Here is a 20,625-nt window from a genome sequence, read left to right as displayed (position 1 = left end):
TAGAATCCTACCCTCTGGGTTGATGTATATCAGCTAAGCCTCTAAAAGTGTCTGACAGAGGTCTCTCTGGAAGTGCAAGGGATTGAACCTTGAACCATCTGCAGACAAAGCACTGTTCTACCACTAAGCTCCATCCCCACCCTCCACAGTAATCCCTGAATTTTTTTGCAAACACCTGAGGATCACTAATGAAAAACTGTCAGTGACATGAGCATAGTGAAGGGGGGGCAGTTGCCCCCCAATCAATAAAATCAATATAAATCTGAGGTTCTGCCCCCCCAAAGCCTGCTCCCCCTAACAAAAATCCTGGCTACACCCATGGTCAGTGACACCAATTGTTGCAACCATCTTTCCCAACAATAACTTATAACTACAGTGGAACCTCGGTTTATGAACACCTCGGTTTATGAATTTTCGGTTTACGAACGCCGCGGACCCATCTGGAACGGATTAATTCATTTTCCATTACTTTCAATGGGAAAGTTCGCTTCAGTTTATGAACGCTTCAGTTTATGAACAGACTTCCAGAACCAATTACACCCATGCTTCAGTTTATGAACGCTTCAGTTTAAGTACCCCGCGGACCGTCTGGAACAGATTAATCCACTTTCCATTACTTTCAATGGGAAAGTTCGCTTCAGTTTATGAACGCTTCAGTTTACGAACAGACTTCCGGAACCAATTGTGTTCATAAACCGAGGTACCTCTGTACTGCAGTACAGTCCTGGAGAGCTCTTTCCTTAAAACAAGAATAGCATCAGAGTATGTAATCCTATCTGTTAATGAAGATGTACATTCTGAATTCACAAGAAGCAGCATTCTCCATACTGTACTTGGTTTATTAAAACTGCTTTGCTTCAGCTACCCTTTCTTCCATAGCTCTAGGGCTATTTAATTATTCCCTATTCATCATGTTGGGGTGTGTGTGTGTGTTTGTGTGTGTGCAGGGGGAGAGAGATGGAAAATGGAGGGGGGGGGGAGAGAAATGGCACAGGTCATACCAGGACAGATTTGGGAATAATACAGCTGGTTTGAAAATGTGCAGGTGGGCATAACCAAAGCAAATACTATATAGTCATGTGAAGGCAATGTACGTTGGGAAAACATGTCACTGAACCAATAGATGAAGGTCCACTGAAACAATAACATTAACATAACAGTACTTTGTATGGGGCATTAGTGTTGGAGCAGCATCACACGCTTTAAGCACCCCTGTATTGCCGGCTTCTCTTACACGTTTATATGAAAGATGCCGTTACTACCGTAGCTGCCACTTGGGAACCATTTAGAAAGCATCTCATACTTTTAAAAGAAAACTCTCCAATTTCTTTTTATAATTTTTAAAATTAATTTTCAATTATAATCCAATAATAGCCTTATTATAACAACACCAATTTATAATGCAATCAATCATTCAAATACCAAATTATATAATTTAGAATTATGCGAAAATTGACGGTTTTCTTTATTTCTGTGTTCCAAAATCTTACTGATACAGTTTGAGATCCTCACCTGCAGTTTTATAAATCATTTAACGAACAGAATATTGCAGCTATTGTATAAGGAATTATGATGATTGGAATGTAATTGAAACTCTCCCATTTTTACCGACCGCCCCCCCCCAAATCTTGCCTTCACCCCCACCCTTGACAAGCTTTCTTTGAGAAGCACAGTAGGGGAGCAGCTCCTCGCGAGAAAGTCCCACTCGAAACTTGCTCAATATTGTTGGGTCGTGATTCTTGCTTCCCAACATTGCTCCTGCTGCAAAGGCCAGGGACCCTGCAGGAAGCGACTTGGAAGTTTCGCTTGCAAAGTTGCATCTCCGCACGCCCCGGCTGCAAAGTGCAAATGAAGAGAGGGAGGGGCAAGCGCTGCCCGGGCTTCCCGGGCCTGGAGCAAATGCCTCATGCTAGTTCCGGGGCCGGCGGGTATAAAGAGCTTTATGCAATGTCTGGAGGGTGGGAGCGTCGAGGCCAAGCGATGCCTCAGCTGGCGAGCGCGCCTTTCTTCTGCAACTAGCGGGATCAGGAAAGACAGGGCGGGCGGGGAGAGAGAGAGAGAGAGAGAGGGCAGCCCGAGAGGTGCTTGTAGAAGCGCGCCTTCCTCGCCAAGCCCGGCCAGCTGCGTGGCTGCGAGGGCTCCCTGCAAGCATCCCCGCGCAGATGGGACCTCGACGGCGCCTGGACGGCGGAGCAGCCGTTGCATGCCAAGTGCTCGCCTTGCTCGCTGCCTGCATCTTGCAAGCTGCCTGCCAAGGTAAGCCCTTCTCAGCTCCAGGAAGCTCTGCTCGGGAACCCCACAACTTTTAAGTGTTTTTTTTGTGGAGGAGAGAAAGAGGACTGGGGTGGGGGAGGGGGCTGCTCTCCTTTAGTTTTCCCACCTAGCGGGTCCTCTGCACGCAGCATCTGTGGAGAATAACTTTCCCTCCCGACAGTGGACGCGCTTGATAAGCGACAAAGAAGCGGGCTCGGCTTGTTCCATCGGCCGGTGAGGGATTTTCTCACAAACGCGCTCGCTCAAAGGCGCTCCGAATTCGCACCCGGACCCTCCCCCTCCCCGCGCGCTCTCAGGCAGCCCGCCGCGTTTGTGTTCGCGACTTAATTCTCTCATGCGAACAGTTTTGTAACTGTTGCGGGCCGAGCTGGTGCTAGTTGGATGGCTTTGCAATTTCTAAAATATATATACTTTGGGCATAGATTCATTGCAACTGTAAATGGCGCGCGCACGAGGGCCGTGAGGGTGGTTTTGTTTTTGGCTGCTGCAAGGTGCATCCGCTTACTGTGGTGGCTTTGAACCGGTGCGCGCGCGCGATTTTTAATTGCAATGAATATATATGTATATGTCTTGGAGGGGAATTTGTGCAAATTTGTACGCTGGAGGGATTTTGTGTGTGTGTTTCTTTTTGACAAAGCAAAGAACGGTTGTTGTTTTTTGTCCAAAGCAAGAATAATAAGACCCCCTTCACATCGGTCAGGCTCTCCCTGGCAGATTTCAAGTTGGAGGAGAGAACTTTTTCTCTGAGCTTTGCTGTTGCTAGGCAACGCTGGGAAGCATGTGACTGGCAGAGCCTTTGGCCGCATCACCTCCTCCTCCTCCTCCTCCTCATCCCCTGGTACTAATCTGGCTGTTGAGGATGGAGGAGCTCTATCTCCCACAGCCTCATTCCCACCTTGTAATGGCAGCCCCTTCCTCTCTGCCCCTCTCCCTCTCTGGCCCTCCACACAAGCAAAGTGTAATTACCCTACAATTATAATGAAAACCCCATTGTTGAAGCAGGATTAGGGCTAGATTTCCTGGGGCACATCTGTAGGCTTGGGGAGTGCCCCCCTCCAGCCACCAGTGTGTGTGTGTGTGTGTTGGTTGTGTGGGTGCATTCAAATTGTTAATCTGCTTTCTTTGCTCAACTCTTAGCCTAAGCTCCTTAGAAGGAATCAAGTAAGTAATTATACAGCAACTGCTGCTAACAGCACCCTCTTTCCGAGGGGGGGAAGCAGATACCTGCAAAATGTCCCACTGAGAAGGTCAGCATGGGCAGGAAGCTAATTCCTTTGCAGTTATTATTTTCATTAGTGTCTGAAGCCAAGGAAGGGCTGGCATGTCTTTGAATTTTCAGGGTTTCCCCCCTCTCTCTCCCCCTAACACTGCTGAGAGGGCATTTTCAGTCCCAAACCTTACTTGTGTGGAAAATTCTGGGCTCTGAGCATCACATCAGGCCCCAGAGACACATTTTGTAGGTTTAAGTCATGTTAATATATTGTAGCAAATGCAACAATCTTGGTATGTGCATGTGTGATTTTTTTTTGGGGGGGTACTAAGTCTGTGATATTTATCACCAGTATGGTGTAGTGGTTAGAGTGCTGGATTTAGACCAGTGATGATGATGATGATAATTATTATTTATACCCTACCCATCTGGCTGGGTTTCCCCAGCCACTCTGGGTGGCTCCCAACAGAATTTTAAAAACACAATAAAACATCAAACATTAAAAACTTCCCTAAACAGGGCTGCCTTCACTGGTTGTCTAAAAGTCAGATACTTGTTTATTAACTTGACATCTGATAGGAAGGTGTTCCACAGGGCGGGTATCACTACCGAGAAGACCCTTTGCCCGGTTCCCTATAACCTTACTTCTTGCAGTGAGGGAACCACCAGAAGGCCATCGGAGCTGGACCTCAGTGTCCGGGCTGGAGTGGGGGTGGAGATGCTCCTTCAGAGGCCTGGGTTCACATTCCTGCTCAACCACAAAGTTTGCTGAGTAAACTAGGAACATAGGAAACATTGGTTTATGGATCTGTTCATGTTTACTTGAACATGAAATGCTTATAACAGAGATTTTCAACCTTTTTGAGCCCATGGCTCCCTTGATTATTTCTGTACATTATTTCTGCGGTACCTCTGTGGGGGATCACTTTTTAGATTAGATTAGAGTTTGGATTTGATATCCTGCTTTGTCACTACCTGAAGGAGTCTCAAAAGCGGCTAACAACAATCTCCTTTCCCCTCCTCCCCCACAACAGACACCCTGTGAGGTAGGTGGGGCTGAGAGACTTCAGAGAAGTGTGACTAGCCCAAGGTCACCCAGCAGCTGCATGTGGAGGAGTGGAGCCGCGAACCCGGTTCCCCAGATTACGAGTCTACCGCTCTACAGCTGGCAGCCTCTCACCCTTTTTAGAAACATCTTCCCTCGTGGAGTGTTCCCTCAGTCTCCTCTCCTCACCTCTCACCTCTCCTTGGGAGCCCTCTGGGAGGTGGCTCCTCACAGTGCCCCACAGAGGCCTAGGACTTGTCTGTCCATTCCCAACAGCAAGGGCTGGTGGACTGGCTGGCTGGGCTCCCTCACCTGCTTGCTTGCTTATTCTGAGGCTGCCTCAGCTCCTGGCAACCAGCAGCACCCCATGGCCAGCCCCAGAGGTACCATTCCCCTGGGGAGCTTGTAGCTTGGGCTGCTGCAACAAATACAGTAGTTGTGCAAGCCTTTGGGAGGCAGAGACATGAGAGGGCATCAGAGGAGGGAGGGAAGGAAGGAAAGAGGCTCCACTGTATTATTATTATTTAAGGGTAAAGGGACCCCTGACCATTAGGTCCTGTCATGACCGACTCTGGGGTTGCAGCGCTCATCTCACGTTATTGGTTGAGGGAGCCGGCGTACAGCTTCCGGGTCATGTGGCCAGCATGACAAAGCTGCTTCTGGCGAACCAGAGCAGCACATGGAAACGCCGTTTACCTTCCTGCCAGAGCGGTACCTATTTATCTACTTGCACTTTGACATGCTTTTGAACTGCTAGGTTGGCAGGAGCTGGGACCGAGCAACGGGAGCTCACCCCGTCGCAGGGATTCGAACTGCTGACTTTTTGATTGGCAACCCCTAGGCTCTGTGGTTTAACCCACAGCACCACCTGTGTCCCATTATTACTATCCATTATTAACCAAAGGCGCTTGTTGTTGTTGTTGTTGTTTAGTCGTTTAGTCGTGTCCGACTCTTCGTGACCCCATGGACCAGAGCACGCCAGGCACTCCTGTCTTGCACTGCCTCCCGCAGTTTGGTCAAACTCATGTTCGTAGCTTCGAGAACACTGTCCAACCATCTTGTCCTCTGTCGTCCCCTTCTCCTAGTGCCCTCAATCTTTCCCAACATCAGGGTCTTTTCCAAGGATTCTTCTCTTCTCATGAGGTGGCCAAAGTATTGGAGCCTCAGCTTCACGATCTGTCCTTCCAGGGAGCACTCAGGGCTGATTTCCTTAAGAATGGATAGGTTTGATCTTCTTGCAGTCCATGGGACTCTCAAGAGTCTCCTCCAGCACCATAATTCAAAAGCATCAATTCTTCGGCGATCAGCCTTCTTTATGGTCCAACTCTCACTTCCATACATCACTACTGGGAAAACCATAGCTTTAACTATACGGACCTTTGTCGGCAAGGTGATGTCTCTGCTTTTTAAGATGCTGTCTAGGTTTGTCATTGCTTTTCTCCCAAGAAGCAGGCGTCTTTTAATTTCGTGACTGCTGTCACCATCTGCAGTGATCAAGGAGCCCAAGAAAGTAAAATCTCTCACTGCCTCCATTTCTTCCCCTTCTATTTGCCAGGAGGTGATGGGACCAGTGGCCATGATCTTGGTTTTTTTGATGTTGAGCTTCAGACCATATTTTGCGCTCTCCTCTTTCACCCTCATTAAAAGGTTCTTTAATTCCTCCTCGCTTTCTGCCATCAAGGTTGTGTCATCTGCATATCTGAGGTTGTTGATATTTCTTCCAGCAATCTTAATTCCGGCTTGGGATTCATGTAGTCCAGCCTTTCGCATGATGAATTCTGCATATAAGTTAAATAAGCAGGGAGACAATATACAACCTTGTCGTACCCCTTTCCCAATTTTGAACCAATCAGTTGTTCCATATCCAGTTCTAACTGTAACCAAAGGCGCTATAACATTACAAAATGCCAAACTGTGAACCGTAACATACCACGTACAATCAATTACATAAATCAAGGGAGTCAGAGTTCATAAGTATCATCTGCTAGCTTATACTGTACCTAGCTTAATTTAAGGGATTTTTTTATTTTGTTTCGACTACGTCAGACCAACACTGCTACCTACCTGTAACTTGCTTAACTTCTGTTAGACCTTTGAATCTCCAGTGCAAGTTGCTGCATTGCAATATTCTCTCTCTCTCTTTCTGTGTGACCATTCAAGGGGTTAGACTAGATAAACCTCATGGTCCCGTCCATCTCTATGATTGTACAATTCTTTCTTGCAGCCAGAGCATAAAGCACCACTTTTATGTGTCACAGATCTGTTGGCGTCACTCAAAATAAAGGGAACCACATCTGCCTTAGTAAGCCTTACTTGTAGGAATTAGCAAAGGTTTCCGAAATCAGTCTCTTAATCCCTGTAAAAAGGGGAGATTAACAAGTAATGCATGGTGTCTTCCACCTGTGGCTGGCCCGCATATGCAGAGTCTATCATATGGGAACCTATTGTCCGAGACCCCCATGGACATCGCCTGGAATCTGACCTCTGACCTCCTTAAAGGCATTTCTTTAAACCAGCAGGCATGAGTTAGGTATAACATGCTCTGAAAAAATGCTCCATTTTTAGAAATGGGAACCATGGCAAGTATCTGGAATTCTTAATTACAATGCAAATCCCTTCTGGATTCTGTCCAGAAGAGCTAGTCCCAAAGTTGTCTCTTATTCATGGTTAAGAGCAGAATTAAACTCTGAGAAGTATAACTATATATAAGCTTTTGTCGTATAGACGCCAGGTATTGGATATTACACCATTCTGTATAACGCATAGCAGGAAAACATTCTGCTGAATTACACATATGGTACCGTAGAGCAGGACCTGTAGTTGTTGTTGTTTTTTTTACAATAAATGTAGTGTAGTATATATACTTTACTCCCCTCCTTTCTTTTTAATTTGAACTGTTTCTGGCAAGTTATTAAAAGAAGAAAACAAAAATATGTAAAACCAAATCACTTGACATGCTTATAATGTTACTTACCTGTGTTTGCCAGTCTAAATGCTACGTGTAACTAAAACTGTTATTGTAACTGTTCCTTCTCTTTTTTTCTCTCGATCCAGTTTATAAAACTTAGGACTTTGGTTTCATTTTTTCTTTTGTTTATGTTGTTACGCAATTTAAGTTTGTATATTTTGCAAGTGGAATATCAATAAAAAACTAAGAAAAAATAGTAGGGAGGATACATATGGATACAGAAGTAAGTTTGTGAATTAAAAGGAAAACAAAATGTTAGACTTTCTAAGAGGTTCCCGTGACCTGTGAGTTTGCAGGATGCTCATAATGTTGCGGCAATCGAGAGAGAAAGTTTTGTTTAGTCGTGTCCGACTCTTCGTGACCCCATGGACCATAGCACGCCAGGCACTCCTGTCTTCCACTGCCTCCCACAGTTTGGTCAAACTCATGTTCGTAGCTTCAAGAACACTGTCCAACCATCTCGTCCTCTGTCGTCCCCTTCTCCTAGTTGCCCTCAATCTTTCCCAACATCAGGGTCTTTTCCAGGGAGTCTTCTCTTCTCATGAGGTGGCCAAAGTATTGGAGCCTCAGCTTCAGGATCTGTCCTTCCAGTGAGTACTCAGGGCTGATTTCCTTCAGAATGGACAGGTTTGATCTTCCATGGGACTCTCAAGGGTCTCCTCCAGCACCATAATTCAAAAGCATCAATTGATGCTTTTGAGAGAGAAAGTAGTAGTAGTAAATAAAAAGAGGAAATTAGCCGGGCTCCTAACAACTTATCTTGGGAAAGGGGAGGTTAGCATTGGTCGTGGTGGGGAAAGTATGTTCTTTAGAACCAATCTCTTTGTGCTGTGCAGGGATGTTTTAGAAGGGAGGAAAAGAACAGGGTACCTTTCCTCTCTCTGGACCTTCTTCCCAGCTATGTAAGTATAGTTCAAAACTCTCAGACTCAAGGCTGCCAGCCCTGAGTCCTCTTCATGCTACTGAATCTTCTCATCTCCTCCCCTCCACCCCAGGCAACCGTTGCACTCAGAGTAGACCCATTGTAATGAATGAACATGGCTAACGCAAATCCATTAATTTCAGTGGGCCTACTCATAAAACATAATTGATTACCACCTAGAAGGCCCACACAAAAATCCACTCCTGAACCCCTCCCTCAAATCAGGAAAGCTTTTGTGTTGTTAATGTTAAATAATTGGAAATCAGAAATTTGTACATGATCTACCCAGAAAGCTACCAAGAGATCCCAGTACTATCTACCAACATCTGGTATACAAGGTTAAAAAACAGATGGACCTATTCACAATGGCATTCTCAATAGCAATGTTAAACATTTAGCTGTCCTATCCTAATTCAACAGCTGTTGTGAACTATAATTTTGAATGATCCATCTAGGCTAGAACTTCCTGACAAATTCTAGTTCAGCAGTTCTAAATGTGAGCCATCCTTTCTGGGGAGACTGAAGTATTCTCCTTCTGGAAGACAGAAGCTCTTAATGAAGTCATTTCTGATGTCAGAATTGTGCCCATTTATTAGCTTGTGTTGAAACATTGGTTTGTTTTATGTAGGCATCATGGCAGGTGATTGCATATGTGAACACATTGGGTGTTGAGCAGGTGAATGAACCTTGTGATAGTATGGCGGATGTTGCCATGTCATAGGGTCACCTGAATAAATATGGGAGCAAAGTCTGCCTCTTGAATTTGTTCCAGAGCTTAGTTCCTGGGTTTGCATCTTTGTTAAACAGTTTCAGGTCAGTAGCCATTTTAGAATAGGGGCCAGTCTGTAAATGAGAGCTGGTCTCTTACCCAAAGCATTTGAAGTTGAAGTATCACTCTGAATGGGCTGTAGTTACGTTTTGGCTGGGGCCTGTGGTTGACAAGAAATGCTTTGTCAATTTCTCTTCTGGACCTGTCATAGGTTTTTTATTCAGCACCAGTCTGAGCTTCTCAATCTGAGTCTTAACTTAATTGGGCAACTACTGCAGTTTTAAGACACCCTGTTGTTCTAATCCTAGCTCTTGCCTGATGAGCTGTAACAAATGTAGTTGTGTTGTAGAGCATGACTGTAGTTGATGGATTGTGTGGTGCGCATATGAGTTAGTTGAAAACAAGCTGATGTACGGTGGTTAGCAGTGCTCTCCCCCCCCCCCCTAGAAAAATAGGTGCAAGTACTCACCATGAAGTCATTACAGTAAGTGCCACACAACATAAAAAGGTGCCCTTGAGTACCCCCTGAAAAAACAACACTGGTGGTTAGTAAGTTTATGGTACTAGGTGATGGTTGTCCTCATAACTGCATCATGGTGCTTGAAAAATTAACTTGCTGAATGGATTGTTCCCAGCTCAGGTTGAGGGTGGGTTGAAGTCTGGTGGAACCCAGGTGATGATGATGCCAAGCATATCTCAGGTAAACATGAGGTCCTGGGAAATGAATTGTTGCCATGGTGGAACCATGTTTGGTGCCAATTGCAATGCATTTAACTTAAAACATAGCCTGCTAGCCAGATGTGCTGTGGCAGCATCAAGGCTAGCTAGCATCCCTAGTTTATAGCCCATCTTTGTGGGGGATGTTAGTGTACAGAAACTTGGCATCTAAGGTTGCTGGAATAGCATTCTGTGGAAGATACCGTAGTTAATGGGCTATTGTTATCTCAGGTATGCTTATCTTAATAAATAACTAGGGATAGTAGCACATGGCTTGTAAATTAAGTCTGTAACTAAAAATCCCTACTGTGATAGTGCCAGTGCCCCAGACAACAAGACAACCAGGGTTGTCTGGTTTGTATTTACTTAGATGATAGAACATCTCCTGAATCTCTGAATGAGTAGCCACCACTTCCAGCTGTAAACTATTCACAGCCCCTCCTTGCATCCAAATGAGTTGAACTGTAGTTTGCTTAATCTATGGGTTTGTGAACAAGCTGGAATCCAAAACCATGTTTTGATCCTGGCTTGGTCATGGTTTGATAAAATTGGAAGCAGATGCTTTCAATTTCGTCTTCTGGTGTGGGGGCATTCATGAGTCCACAACTCTTTCACAAAGCAGAAAGCCATAGTTTCCACTTCTGTTTGAACCAGCCCATTATGTTCTCTGGAGTTGTGCTGTTCCATTCTAGTATGGGAAAAATCTATATTATAAAGGACTTTTGGTAAGCCTTGAGCAAAATAAACTGCTATGCACTGGGCTATGCCCTGTACTCTTGTGGAAAGTATGTAATGGAGATTTGATTTTGATCAAGGATGCAGGATCTAACTCACAGGGGGAAAGGATATAAAGGATCTTAAATATTTAAATTTACTGTATTGTTTTGTATCTTGCTAACTTTTAGTTGTGATGTATCATTTTGATTTCTCCCACCTTTTAGGAAATTAGATTGAATGTTGTATTTTTACAGTTTTTATGCAAGTGTCTTAGATAATTTTTTTATATTAAGCAGTATAAAATTTTAATAAATACTACCGGTTTGTGTTGAATAAATGCAGTCATTTTTACAATTTGCTCTCATTGTAGTGATAGCAATTTTGTATTTGCTTTATTCAAGAGTATTGAGTACTAGGCTAATATTTTTTTTATTAATACAGTGGTACCTCGGTTTATGAACACAATTGGTTCCGGAAGTCTGTTCATAAACTGAAGCGAACTTTCCCATTGAAAGTAATGGAAAGTGGATTAATCTGTTCCAGACGGTCCGCGGGGTACTTAAACTGAAGCGTTCATAAACTGAAGCATGGGTGTAATTTGTTCCGGAAGTCTGTTCATAAACTGAAGCGTTCATAAACTGAAGCGAACTTTCCCATTGAAAGTAATGGAAAATGAATTAATCCGTTCCAGATGGGTCCGCGGTGTTCATAAACTGAAAATTCATAAACCGAGGTGTTCATAAACCGAGGTTCCACTGTAGTCAGTATTGTTTAGATTACTCCTTAATTATTTTTAAATTGTTTAGAACATTGGTGGGTGTTAAGAATATCAGTTCAGATTCCCTCTTACTCAAAATAAGTATAGCAAAAGGTTATAAACTATTTGTCTAATTTTATGGGGTTTTTTTCCAGAAGAAGATCAAGAAGCTGTTTGCAAGTCTTTTAATAGGTTGACAGCAAATTAAACATCATTTAACTAGAAAATCTTTATCAGTGATGTATTTTTAAATCGGTTTTTGTACTTCCCTTAATCTTTCTTTAATAATTTACTCTTTTTCTATGTCCCAAGCAGTGAAGTGTATCAGGAATTTGCTAAGTAATCACTTAAAGTGGAGAATAGGACAAGAATAGGACAATTTCAGTTACACGTTGAAAGCAGTAACTAGATGACACCTGGTTAGACTTAAAATCCACTTTGCCAGTGGTTAGAGTTACAGCCAATTATTAAGCTGCAAAACTGAAGACTAACAGGTACTGCACATCTAAGGAGACTTAAGCTAAGATAGATGTGCAATCTATTTAACACTTCCAGGTCCATGAAAGACTTCCGTTCTTTTGTATATTGAGCTAACTAGAAATTTGAGTAACACAATTCCAGTTTAATCCAGATTTACTTTCCATGTGTTCTGCAGGAAATGACAAGTCATTTGAGGGGAGACAGCAAATAGCAATACCACAAAGCCTTTCCTTCTGGGCTTTGTGACCTGAAGTAGTATTGTTCTGAGCTTTCCCCTCATATTTGTCTTCTTGCAGTGTTAGGTTTTTGGCAGATCAAAGACCAATAGTGTTTATTTTTCTTTTAGATAATGAAGAGCTAAACCTGCTGGCCTTTAGCTCAAGGGTTTTTTCCCATCTTAAGTTTTTTCCTTATTAAAGTGCTTACTCCTGCAAAATTCTACCAAATGCAGTGGACTGAGGAAAGCCTTTCAGAATTTGACCCCGAATCATTTGCATTACTTTAGCTGACACAACCTGAATGTAAGATTAACCCAAAGGAAACTTGTATTTCTTGTCATTTAAGAAGAAACTACAGTAAGTTTTAGGGCGGTTGGAGTAGTTCCATACTGGTCTAAAGATGCATGTTAAAACGAATTAGGCATTTTTCTGGTCAGTGCCCAGATACAAGACTTCTTGGAAAACCTACACAGCCCTTGAATTAAATGAAGACAGGATATACATTTACCTAAATAGATTCTTTATGTGCTGGGGTGGGGAAGGGACAGGATTTCCTCATATAGTCATCACCTCCACAGTTTTCATATTTTGCCAAACAGTGCAATGGCAGTCCAAGGTGTTTTGATTAAAAATACTTGGCAAAACTTCTAGCAATTTTCTTGTAAATTTAGAAGATTCTTAATAAACTACAGATATGGGGTGGGGGCAATGAAGGTTATCTCCTTGATGAAAATGTGTAGTATAGGATTTCAGCCTAAATATGGCATTTTTTAAATGACATCAGCACCCTGACCTGAGCTTTACTCCCATGGCTCTCATGAGTATGTGGGATGCCCCATTGCTTTATAGAAAGCGAAAATCCAGTTGTGTACACGAAGCCACAATCGGATCTGGAATAAATTGTTACAGCCGAACAAAGTAGCTCAGGACCACGTGCCCGTAGGAAATTGTGGCTTAGGTGAGGGGTGAAAGGTTCTGTTGTTCTTTTTCTCGTCCCGAATCCAGAACTGTCCATTTCAGGACAGCGAAAGGCACCAAAAGAAAGGTACAGTGATTAGACTCTTTTGGAATACAGGCAACTCCCAATTTATGCGGGGGTTACATTGCAAGGCACATGTATTTGAAACACCATTGAGAAAGCCTGCAAAGACCCCGTTCTGGCCCAGCCTTGTTCCACCCCTTTTTGTGACATTTTTGGGTCGCTTCCGGGTTTGGTGCGATGTGTGTGTGCGCAGTTGCGCCCATATCATATGCGCCGAAAACGGTTGCTGCCTGTATGTTCTGAAGATGATGATAAAAAAACCCCTCCTTGGAAGTTGTTACTGTGAGGCACAGTACAGGCAACTTCCGATTTGTTGGGGGGGCGGGGCGGTTGCGTTCCGGGTCATTGCACACTTGCATGAAATCGTGCAATTGAAACACTCTGTTCTGCGCCTGCCACACCCTTTTAGTGACATATTTTATGACGTTTTCAGGTCAGTTCCAGTCGATCAAGTTGATCCAGTTTCAGTTGATCAAGATGACACTGGCAGCTAAAGAAAACTTTGCTTATGTTCTGCGTTGGCTTTACTGACTATATCATAAGCCACATTTATAGCAGATAAGCCATCACTGGCACTCAGTATTTGGTACTGACATTTCGCTTGGCTTTTCTCCCCACTTTTAACTCCATCATGAAGCACCCTGGGTTACCTGAACTATAAAATATCCAAGTAAGTCTTACAGTCCTATCATGGGAGTCATTTCAAGGCAGGTGATCACTGGCCTCATTCCTTTTAAAGAGCACTGGAATGTTCTTATCTAGCTTGACCACCAAAGAGAGAAGAAGACTGTTCTCTCTACTGCAAAGAATTTCAGACATTGTTGAATGTGCTTCATTGTGGTTGACTGCACCTGTCTGGCCACTTTTGACATACCTGTATGTTTGAGGGGAAAACACGTTACTATCAATTTATATACCCCTTAATTGTCAAGATTGTTTCTAAGCTATTTGCAAGTTTAAAACAATTATAAAGCACACAATATTAATGAAATATACTCTTGAGTCGAGAGTGAATTTCATGCTCTTTATTCAGCTCGTAGTAGTCAAAGGAGAAGAAGAGAAGAATGGCTCTTTCCCCCAAAACGTCTGCTTATATACATTATTTACACAATGGGCCTTGCGTGATTGGCTACTTCAGGGCTGCACCTTTAGGCCAATCAGGTTGTGGATTTACTTCTGTCAGCAGCCTGACTGGCTGCTCCTGCAGGCCAATCAGGTTGCGGATTCACTTCCACCTGGAGCTGGATTGGGTGGCTCCTGGATCCTATTGTTCTAGGATTCAGCTCGGTACATAACAATTAACATTCACAATATGTGCATGAAAACGTGTGGTATCCATATTCAGAAGGTCTGGGTCAGGGATTTTGTGGCTCAGAATCTTTTATCTGGTTATGGCCATTGTTCAGTGTGTTGTATTCTGTGTATGCTTACTCGGAAATAAGTTTCACTTTATTTAGTGGAATTTACTTGCAGGTAGATGTGCATGGGATTATAGCCAGAGTTAATTGGAGCATGAACAGCCAGCCAATACATTAAATCTTAAAGTCTATTCCTTGTGATGTGCTGGTGGTGTTTCTCAGGTTTCCTAGTATGATCAAATTCTGCTTGAACAATTGAGTGCACCTTTTCACTTCATTGGTTTTCAGGTGTTATTTTAGGGGCATAGCAACCTTAACTGCCCAGGAGTTATTCAGAGTGGTGGAACCGCCACTGCACTCAAAAGTCCTGCCAACTTAAAGCTGCTGACAGGATGGAAATGGTGGTTCTTGTCTGGTTTGGCTGTGTCAACTTCAGGTTAGTGCAACTGAGGGGTTTAGATCAAGCCCCTCTCTAGCAAATGGTTTGGCTTAGGATTCAGGAACTGCACTGTTCCAGGACTTTGAGTCAGCTAATGCCAGCAGCTGCATTGCTAGTCGTGGTTCCAAAGCAGCCTGCTCCTTTGGCAGACGGAACGGGGGTCTTCCCATCTCAGTAATATGGATTGGCTGTTAGTATTGTTGAAGCTAACTTGCCCAGGGGACAGTCAATATATCAGACTTAAAAGTTAGGAGCAGTTACTACACAAACCTTTCAGTAGTTTTACCATTTTTGGGGAAATCTTTTGAAATCAAATCCTTTTTGCACCTTTAGTCCAGCATAGTTATTTCATAATAAGCCAGTGTTGGATGGCCATCTGTCGTGGATGCTCTTTAGTTGAGTTTCCTGCATTGCAGGGGGTTGGACTAGATTGGCTCCTGGGGTCCCTTGCAACTCTGCAATTCTGTGATTCTGTATTGTTTCAAGAACTCAACTTGCAAATGCCAAAGTAAGTGGCTGTCCTTTCATTTGACTTACCATAGCCCTTTTGATGTTTGATTGGTTTTCCTGTTCTTACAAGAGACTGAAGGATTAGCGCTCTTCTGTATCTGTAAAAATGATGTAGAAGTGTCGGGGTATGTCTTTACTAGCAAAATGCTAAGACAACAAGCTGCTGGGCAGCTTTGAATAAGTACGTTGGTTTACACCTTTAGTTTGTGTGAAGGTGAGACAATACGCCGACATAAGATCCATTTGACTTAAATATACATGCATTTCACAATAATATAATGAAAGTCTCCAGGCCATAGCTCTGTGGCTTGTGCTAACCAGGCTGGAAGGCATGGAAGGGGTAGAGGCGTATCTAGGGGATGGTGAAAGCAACCCCCACCAGGGGTGCAGACCTGCCTCCCCCAAAATCCCCTATTGGACTATAGAGTGTATGACATATATGTGTGTTGCGACGCCCCATCAAGCTGCCAAGTCTCCCGTTTTCCCTGGGAAATCCCCGTTTTTCCAGCTGTTCCTAGCTGAAAAAATGGATTTTTTTGTTTTTCCCTGGTTTATTCTGGTGCGGCGGCCATTTTGGAACTGGGTGGAGCATGCTCAGAAGCGACTTTTGATGCTGCTTTGCCCAGTTCCAAAATGGCTGCAGTGCGACTTCTGGCGCGACGGCCATTTTGGAACTGGGCAAAGCAGCATCAAAAGTCACTTCTGAGCATGCTCCGCCCAGTTCCAAAATGACGGCAGCGCTACTTCCGGTCTGCTATTTCCGCCCGGTCCCTTATTTCTCTGACAGCAACTTGGCAGGTATGCGCCCCATCATTGTCATGGCAAGATCAAATGTGGGAGGAGCTTCCCATCCTTCTCGCACCATAACACAAAGGTGTATAGTAAAGTATTTTTTGGGGTGGTGGTGGTGGTTGGGCAATACAGCTCCTTACCAAGGGTGCAAGGTACCATTGGTACGCCTCTGGGGGAGGGGAGAGAGGAAAAATGTCCCTTTGCTGTGCTAGCTCCTAGGCTGGCACAGTGAAGAGGTCTGAACTGTGTCCTACACATGATAACTGCAGAGATGGCTCAGGATCCAGCACATTGTTTGCTGGGTGTGCCTTTCCCCGCCCCCGGGACAAGGGGTGCCTTTGCCAGGGATGTTGCCACCACCAGTTTCTACCCACCCACTGTTTGGAAACATTGGGGTGCCTCTTTCCAGGGTGTGGGGGGGGTTCTTTCCTGCCAACTACAGTGGATTGGAGGTTTGGGTTGCTCTGCCTATTTTGTACATGTTTTGTACTGCTGAAAAAGCCTTGGGAGAGATGTGCACCAGGGTGGCAAGACAACAACAACACTCCGTACTTTGCAGAGTTGCTGCTGGCACCCGCCCGTCTCGGGAGACAATGGAGGAATTGCGCCTTTGGGGGTGAAGTTAAAACCTGATGGAAGGTTGGAAGCAGATCCTTCTTCAGATTAGCAATTGTGGCATTCACTGGAAACCTTTGGCAGCTGCCGTACTATTTGTTGAAATGCAGTCAGCCATTTTTTGTATTCTGTAGTATTGATTTATACCAGACCTTCAAAAGTTGCAAACTGCCAAACTGAACACAACCTACCAGCTATGTATGTTGATTGATTGGGGGGGGGCGTGGGGGGGCAGGTTTGCAAAAGCAGGAGGAGGTGACAAATCACCTGCTGGCCACAATATGTGGCTGGTGGGCTACATTAGTCTTGGTGGTCCCAAGGTGTGTTAGCGACTGGATCTCTCTTATCCACCCCCGCTCAGAGTAAATAACAGATGAATGCATTTTGACAGTTCAAATGCCTCAAGAGAGTCAATAGTACAAACATATTGACCAAGCTATTTTCGGCAGATTGGTATGAATACTTGGTGATAATATTTGATGCGAATTGTAATTAATAATCATTTTAGATAAGGCAAAATTTTGCTGCACTGAATGTTGCGAGTCCTGCCATCAGTATGGCAAGCAAGGAAGTGCAGCAGAGGAGCTCTGATATTTTCTAGGATGCCTACCAAAGGTATAAAAATTGATTAATTGGTAGGTGCTAAGAGAGGGCCATAAGTTAAATGTGATATTTGAAAACAACCTTAATGTCTGGGGTGACAAATGTCTCAATCTCAGCTTGAAGTCTCCTCTTCCTCTCCCCCCTCCCCTGTGCGTGCGTGCGTGCTTTTGGAATCGATTCAGTATTTTTCTTAGCATTAGGCAGTAAAATACTTAATACCTGCATAATCTATAAACAAATTAACATACACATTTTAATGGTAACTGAGTACTTCCTGTGGGAGAGAAGTAACAACCACCTCGGGAAGGATTGATAGCTTCTGCCACTCTGATCATCAGTGAATTGTTTCAGATAAATTTTAACAGACTGATGGGTGAAACAATGTTAGCTGAGATGCACAGCCTTTTTGTAAAACTTCACTAGTTTTGTAGAATTTTATTTCAGTTCGATGACTCGCATGGTTGCTTTCAACGGGTTGCATCTCAGCTTGACAATAAAATAATCTAGTTGAGATATTTAAAACCACAACAGACTGCTTATGAATACCGCTGTATATTTTTTTCTGGACATTATGTATTGGCTTGCATAAAGGCCCATTCATGCATCATTTTTTTTGTCATTGTGAATCATAATAGTTTTCAAAACTATTGCCCTTAGAAGTGAATGGAACAACACACTTGTTTGAAATTAGCAACAGTGCTTCTAGCGTTGTGAGTGTGAATGGCTTTCTTTGTTGGCTATTCAGGTTTTGCCTCTTCCTTTCAAGTTAGCGATGGGGTGCACTTTAAATATATGTCTGGTTCCACAGTTGGAACTCCCTTCTTCTCCTCACCATGTGTGAGGGTACCAAAGAGACAGATTCTTTTCATTTCTTCTGTGCTTATGCGTTAGTGATTAATCTTGGGTTTTGAAAAGTATGGATTGGGCTGATTTCAGGACATTTTGCTTTATCTTTCAAAGGCTTCCAAAGGCAGGCACATTAGAATTTTTTTTTTTGCAAGCGAGGAGGTAGACATGTTGATAAACGGGTAATGCTCAAGATCACACTGTGTTTCTTCAGGAAGAATTTTACCCCACCTCCATTCTGTCTTTGAGACCATCAAAGTTTCAGCATTGCTTGGACTATTTCCCATCCTTGTTTTCTTTGAACTGGTAACAACAAAGACAAGTATAGTTGTTTGATGGCAGCACGTCTACAAATAAATAATGACTAGCTAAGCTTTGGGAGAATCTCCACGCTGTTGAACATAGCCCCTAAGTCCCTGGGCGGACAGTTGGGACTTTTGAAGGCTACTGTGTGCAAGATGTTGAGCCAAGTCTCTGTGATCTGCTGGTAAAACAAGCTCCATCGTACCCTACCCTTGTTCCATCTCTGAATTGTACTGTAGGCTGCATCCAGAGAGCACAGGGTATTCGAATGCTAGCAGTATTCTGAGCCCCATGCCCATTCTCTTCCTCCTGTATGAGAAGGTGAAAGAGGCAGGTGAACACAAGGAGAGATCTGTGGTGCAACAATTGAGTGTTGACCTTCAATATAAAACTCCTCAGCAAACTTGGTAGTAGCCCCTGGCGAGATACTTTAGCCCCCCGCAGGTATCCTAAAGCCAGGGCTTCTTTTCAGCCGGAACTCACCAGAACTCAGTTCCAGCACCTCTCAGGTAGGCGCCATTGCTATTCTGAGAGAATAAGGGTGGGGTTCATGGTACGTTCTGGCAGACTCTTTTTCTAGAAAAATATCATTGGTTTTCTCCATCAGGAGGGATACTGGCTCAATCAGGGCCACTCCTCGTATTGGGGCGTTCTATTCACCTACATTAGTAGGTGAGGAGAGCCCTTCCCCACACTGTCTGAATATGTGGGCAGCGGGAAAGTGTTTCTGCCACAGATGACAATGGAGGTAGACCAGAGGGACCAATCCTTTCAGCCATATGGGAGCGGGGTCTTTGCTAACCTCCCGTCAGTCTTTCCTGCTGTACGTCACGAGGGGGCTCTAGACTGGGGAGAACAGATGGTGTATTGCCTTCCCGCTTCTTCCACTTGTACCTTTGCACCAGGACTTTTCTCCAGATATAGCATGGGGTTTTGTTAACAGTTGAATTCTGTCCTGCCTGCAGATTGAAGGTCATTTTGTCCTCAAATCTATCCGTTTCTTTCCTTATTCCTCTGAAACGCTTGCATCACTTGCCAGGAACAGTGAAGTATAGGCATTGTCTATATTTGAGCAACTATCAGCCAGTGTATAGATCAGGGTTAGCCAACATTAAGCCCTCCATATATAGATTTCAGTACCCATCATCTCTGACCATTGGCAATGCTGGCTGGGGCTGATAAGACTTGTAGTGGAGGCAGCCACATTGGCAAGCTGCAGTATAGATAGTTCTGAGCCAGTTGAACTATTTGTCTAACTTAAGTTTTGACTAAAATGAATGCTGCCTTCCCCCTGTCTGAATCAAGTAATTAGTGAAACAAGTGACCACTCAAAGCACTTTGGCGGTATTTATATTTGATTATGAATGAATGGATATGATGCTCATTGAAGCACGATATTTAAATGCCTTGTGAGTGTTGATTCAGATTTAAGAAGATTTTGTGGATTTCTCAGTTGGCGAGGAGGTGTGGATCCATGACATTTTTCAGTAGTCCTTATTTTTTCAGTGGGCCTTATTTTTGAAAGCATACATTGTGTTGTGCACGTCTACAATACACCTTGGTTCGTTTTGGATGGAAATCAGTTGCTCCAAGGTTTGGATGCCTTTTTAAAAATTCCAGTTGATATCTGGTGAAATTGTCTGAACACGTGCACTGTATTCAGCACTTTCTGGAGTTGTAGCACCGACTCTCTCACCTTGCTCAGTTGTAATTCTGGGGCAATGTCGGAACCATGTTCTTACTAAAACGTTTGGGATACCTCCTTTGATCAGGAGCTAGGCTTCTGCCATTCTTGAACAATATGGTTTGTTGTCAGGATATTGGGCTTGTCAGAATAAGCTTTCACTTGTTTAATATGATTCACAATCCATCCAAGAACCAGGACCCCCCAGGCACATTCCAGCAGGCGCTACTAATTCAAGGTACTCTTTCAGCAGGGCATGGACAGAATGTGGCAGGACTTGCACATGTGTGTGTCCGCAATAATGGATATGGGGAACATTGGGAAAGAAATAGCAGCTTTTCCTTGCTTCTTCCCAA

General features: G+C 43.8%; 1 protein-coding gene across 2 annotated transcripts in view; it reads left to right on the top strand.

Moving 5' to 3' along the window:
* Window positions 1-1,925: 1,925 nt before the first annotated feature.
* The window catches only part of LRP2 (LDL receptor related protein 2), a 139,146-nt gene continuing 120,446 nt past the window's right edge, over window positions 1,926-20,625 (top strand). For both annotated transcript variants that reach the window (XM_060280370.1, XM_035133370.2), the window contains exon 1: window positions 1,926-2,256. In XM_060280370.1, the coding sequence (XP_060136353.1) occupies window positions 2,163-2,256 (94 nt within the window). In that variant the 5' untranslated portion in view covers window positions 1,926-2,162. The remainder of the gene's footprint in view (window positions 2,257-20,625) is intronic.

Source organism: Zootoca vivipara, chromosome 1 (assembly GCF_963506605.1).
Source record: "Zootoca vivipara chromosome 1, rZooViv1.1, whole genome shotgun sequence".
Lineage (NCBI taxonomy): Eukaryota > Metazoa > Chordata > Lepidosauria > Squamata > Lacertidae > Zootoca > Zootoca vivipara.
The sequence above is the reverse complement of the archived record's forward strand: the minus strand, read 5'-3'. Positions and strand labels throughout refer to the sequence as shown.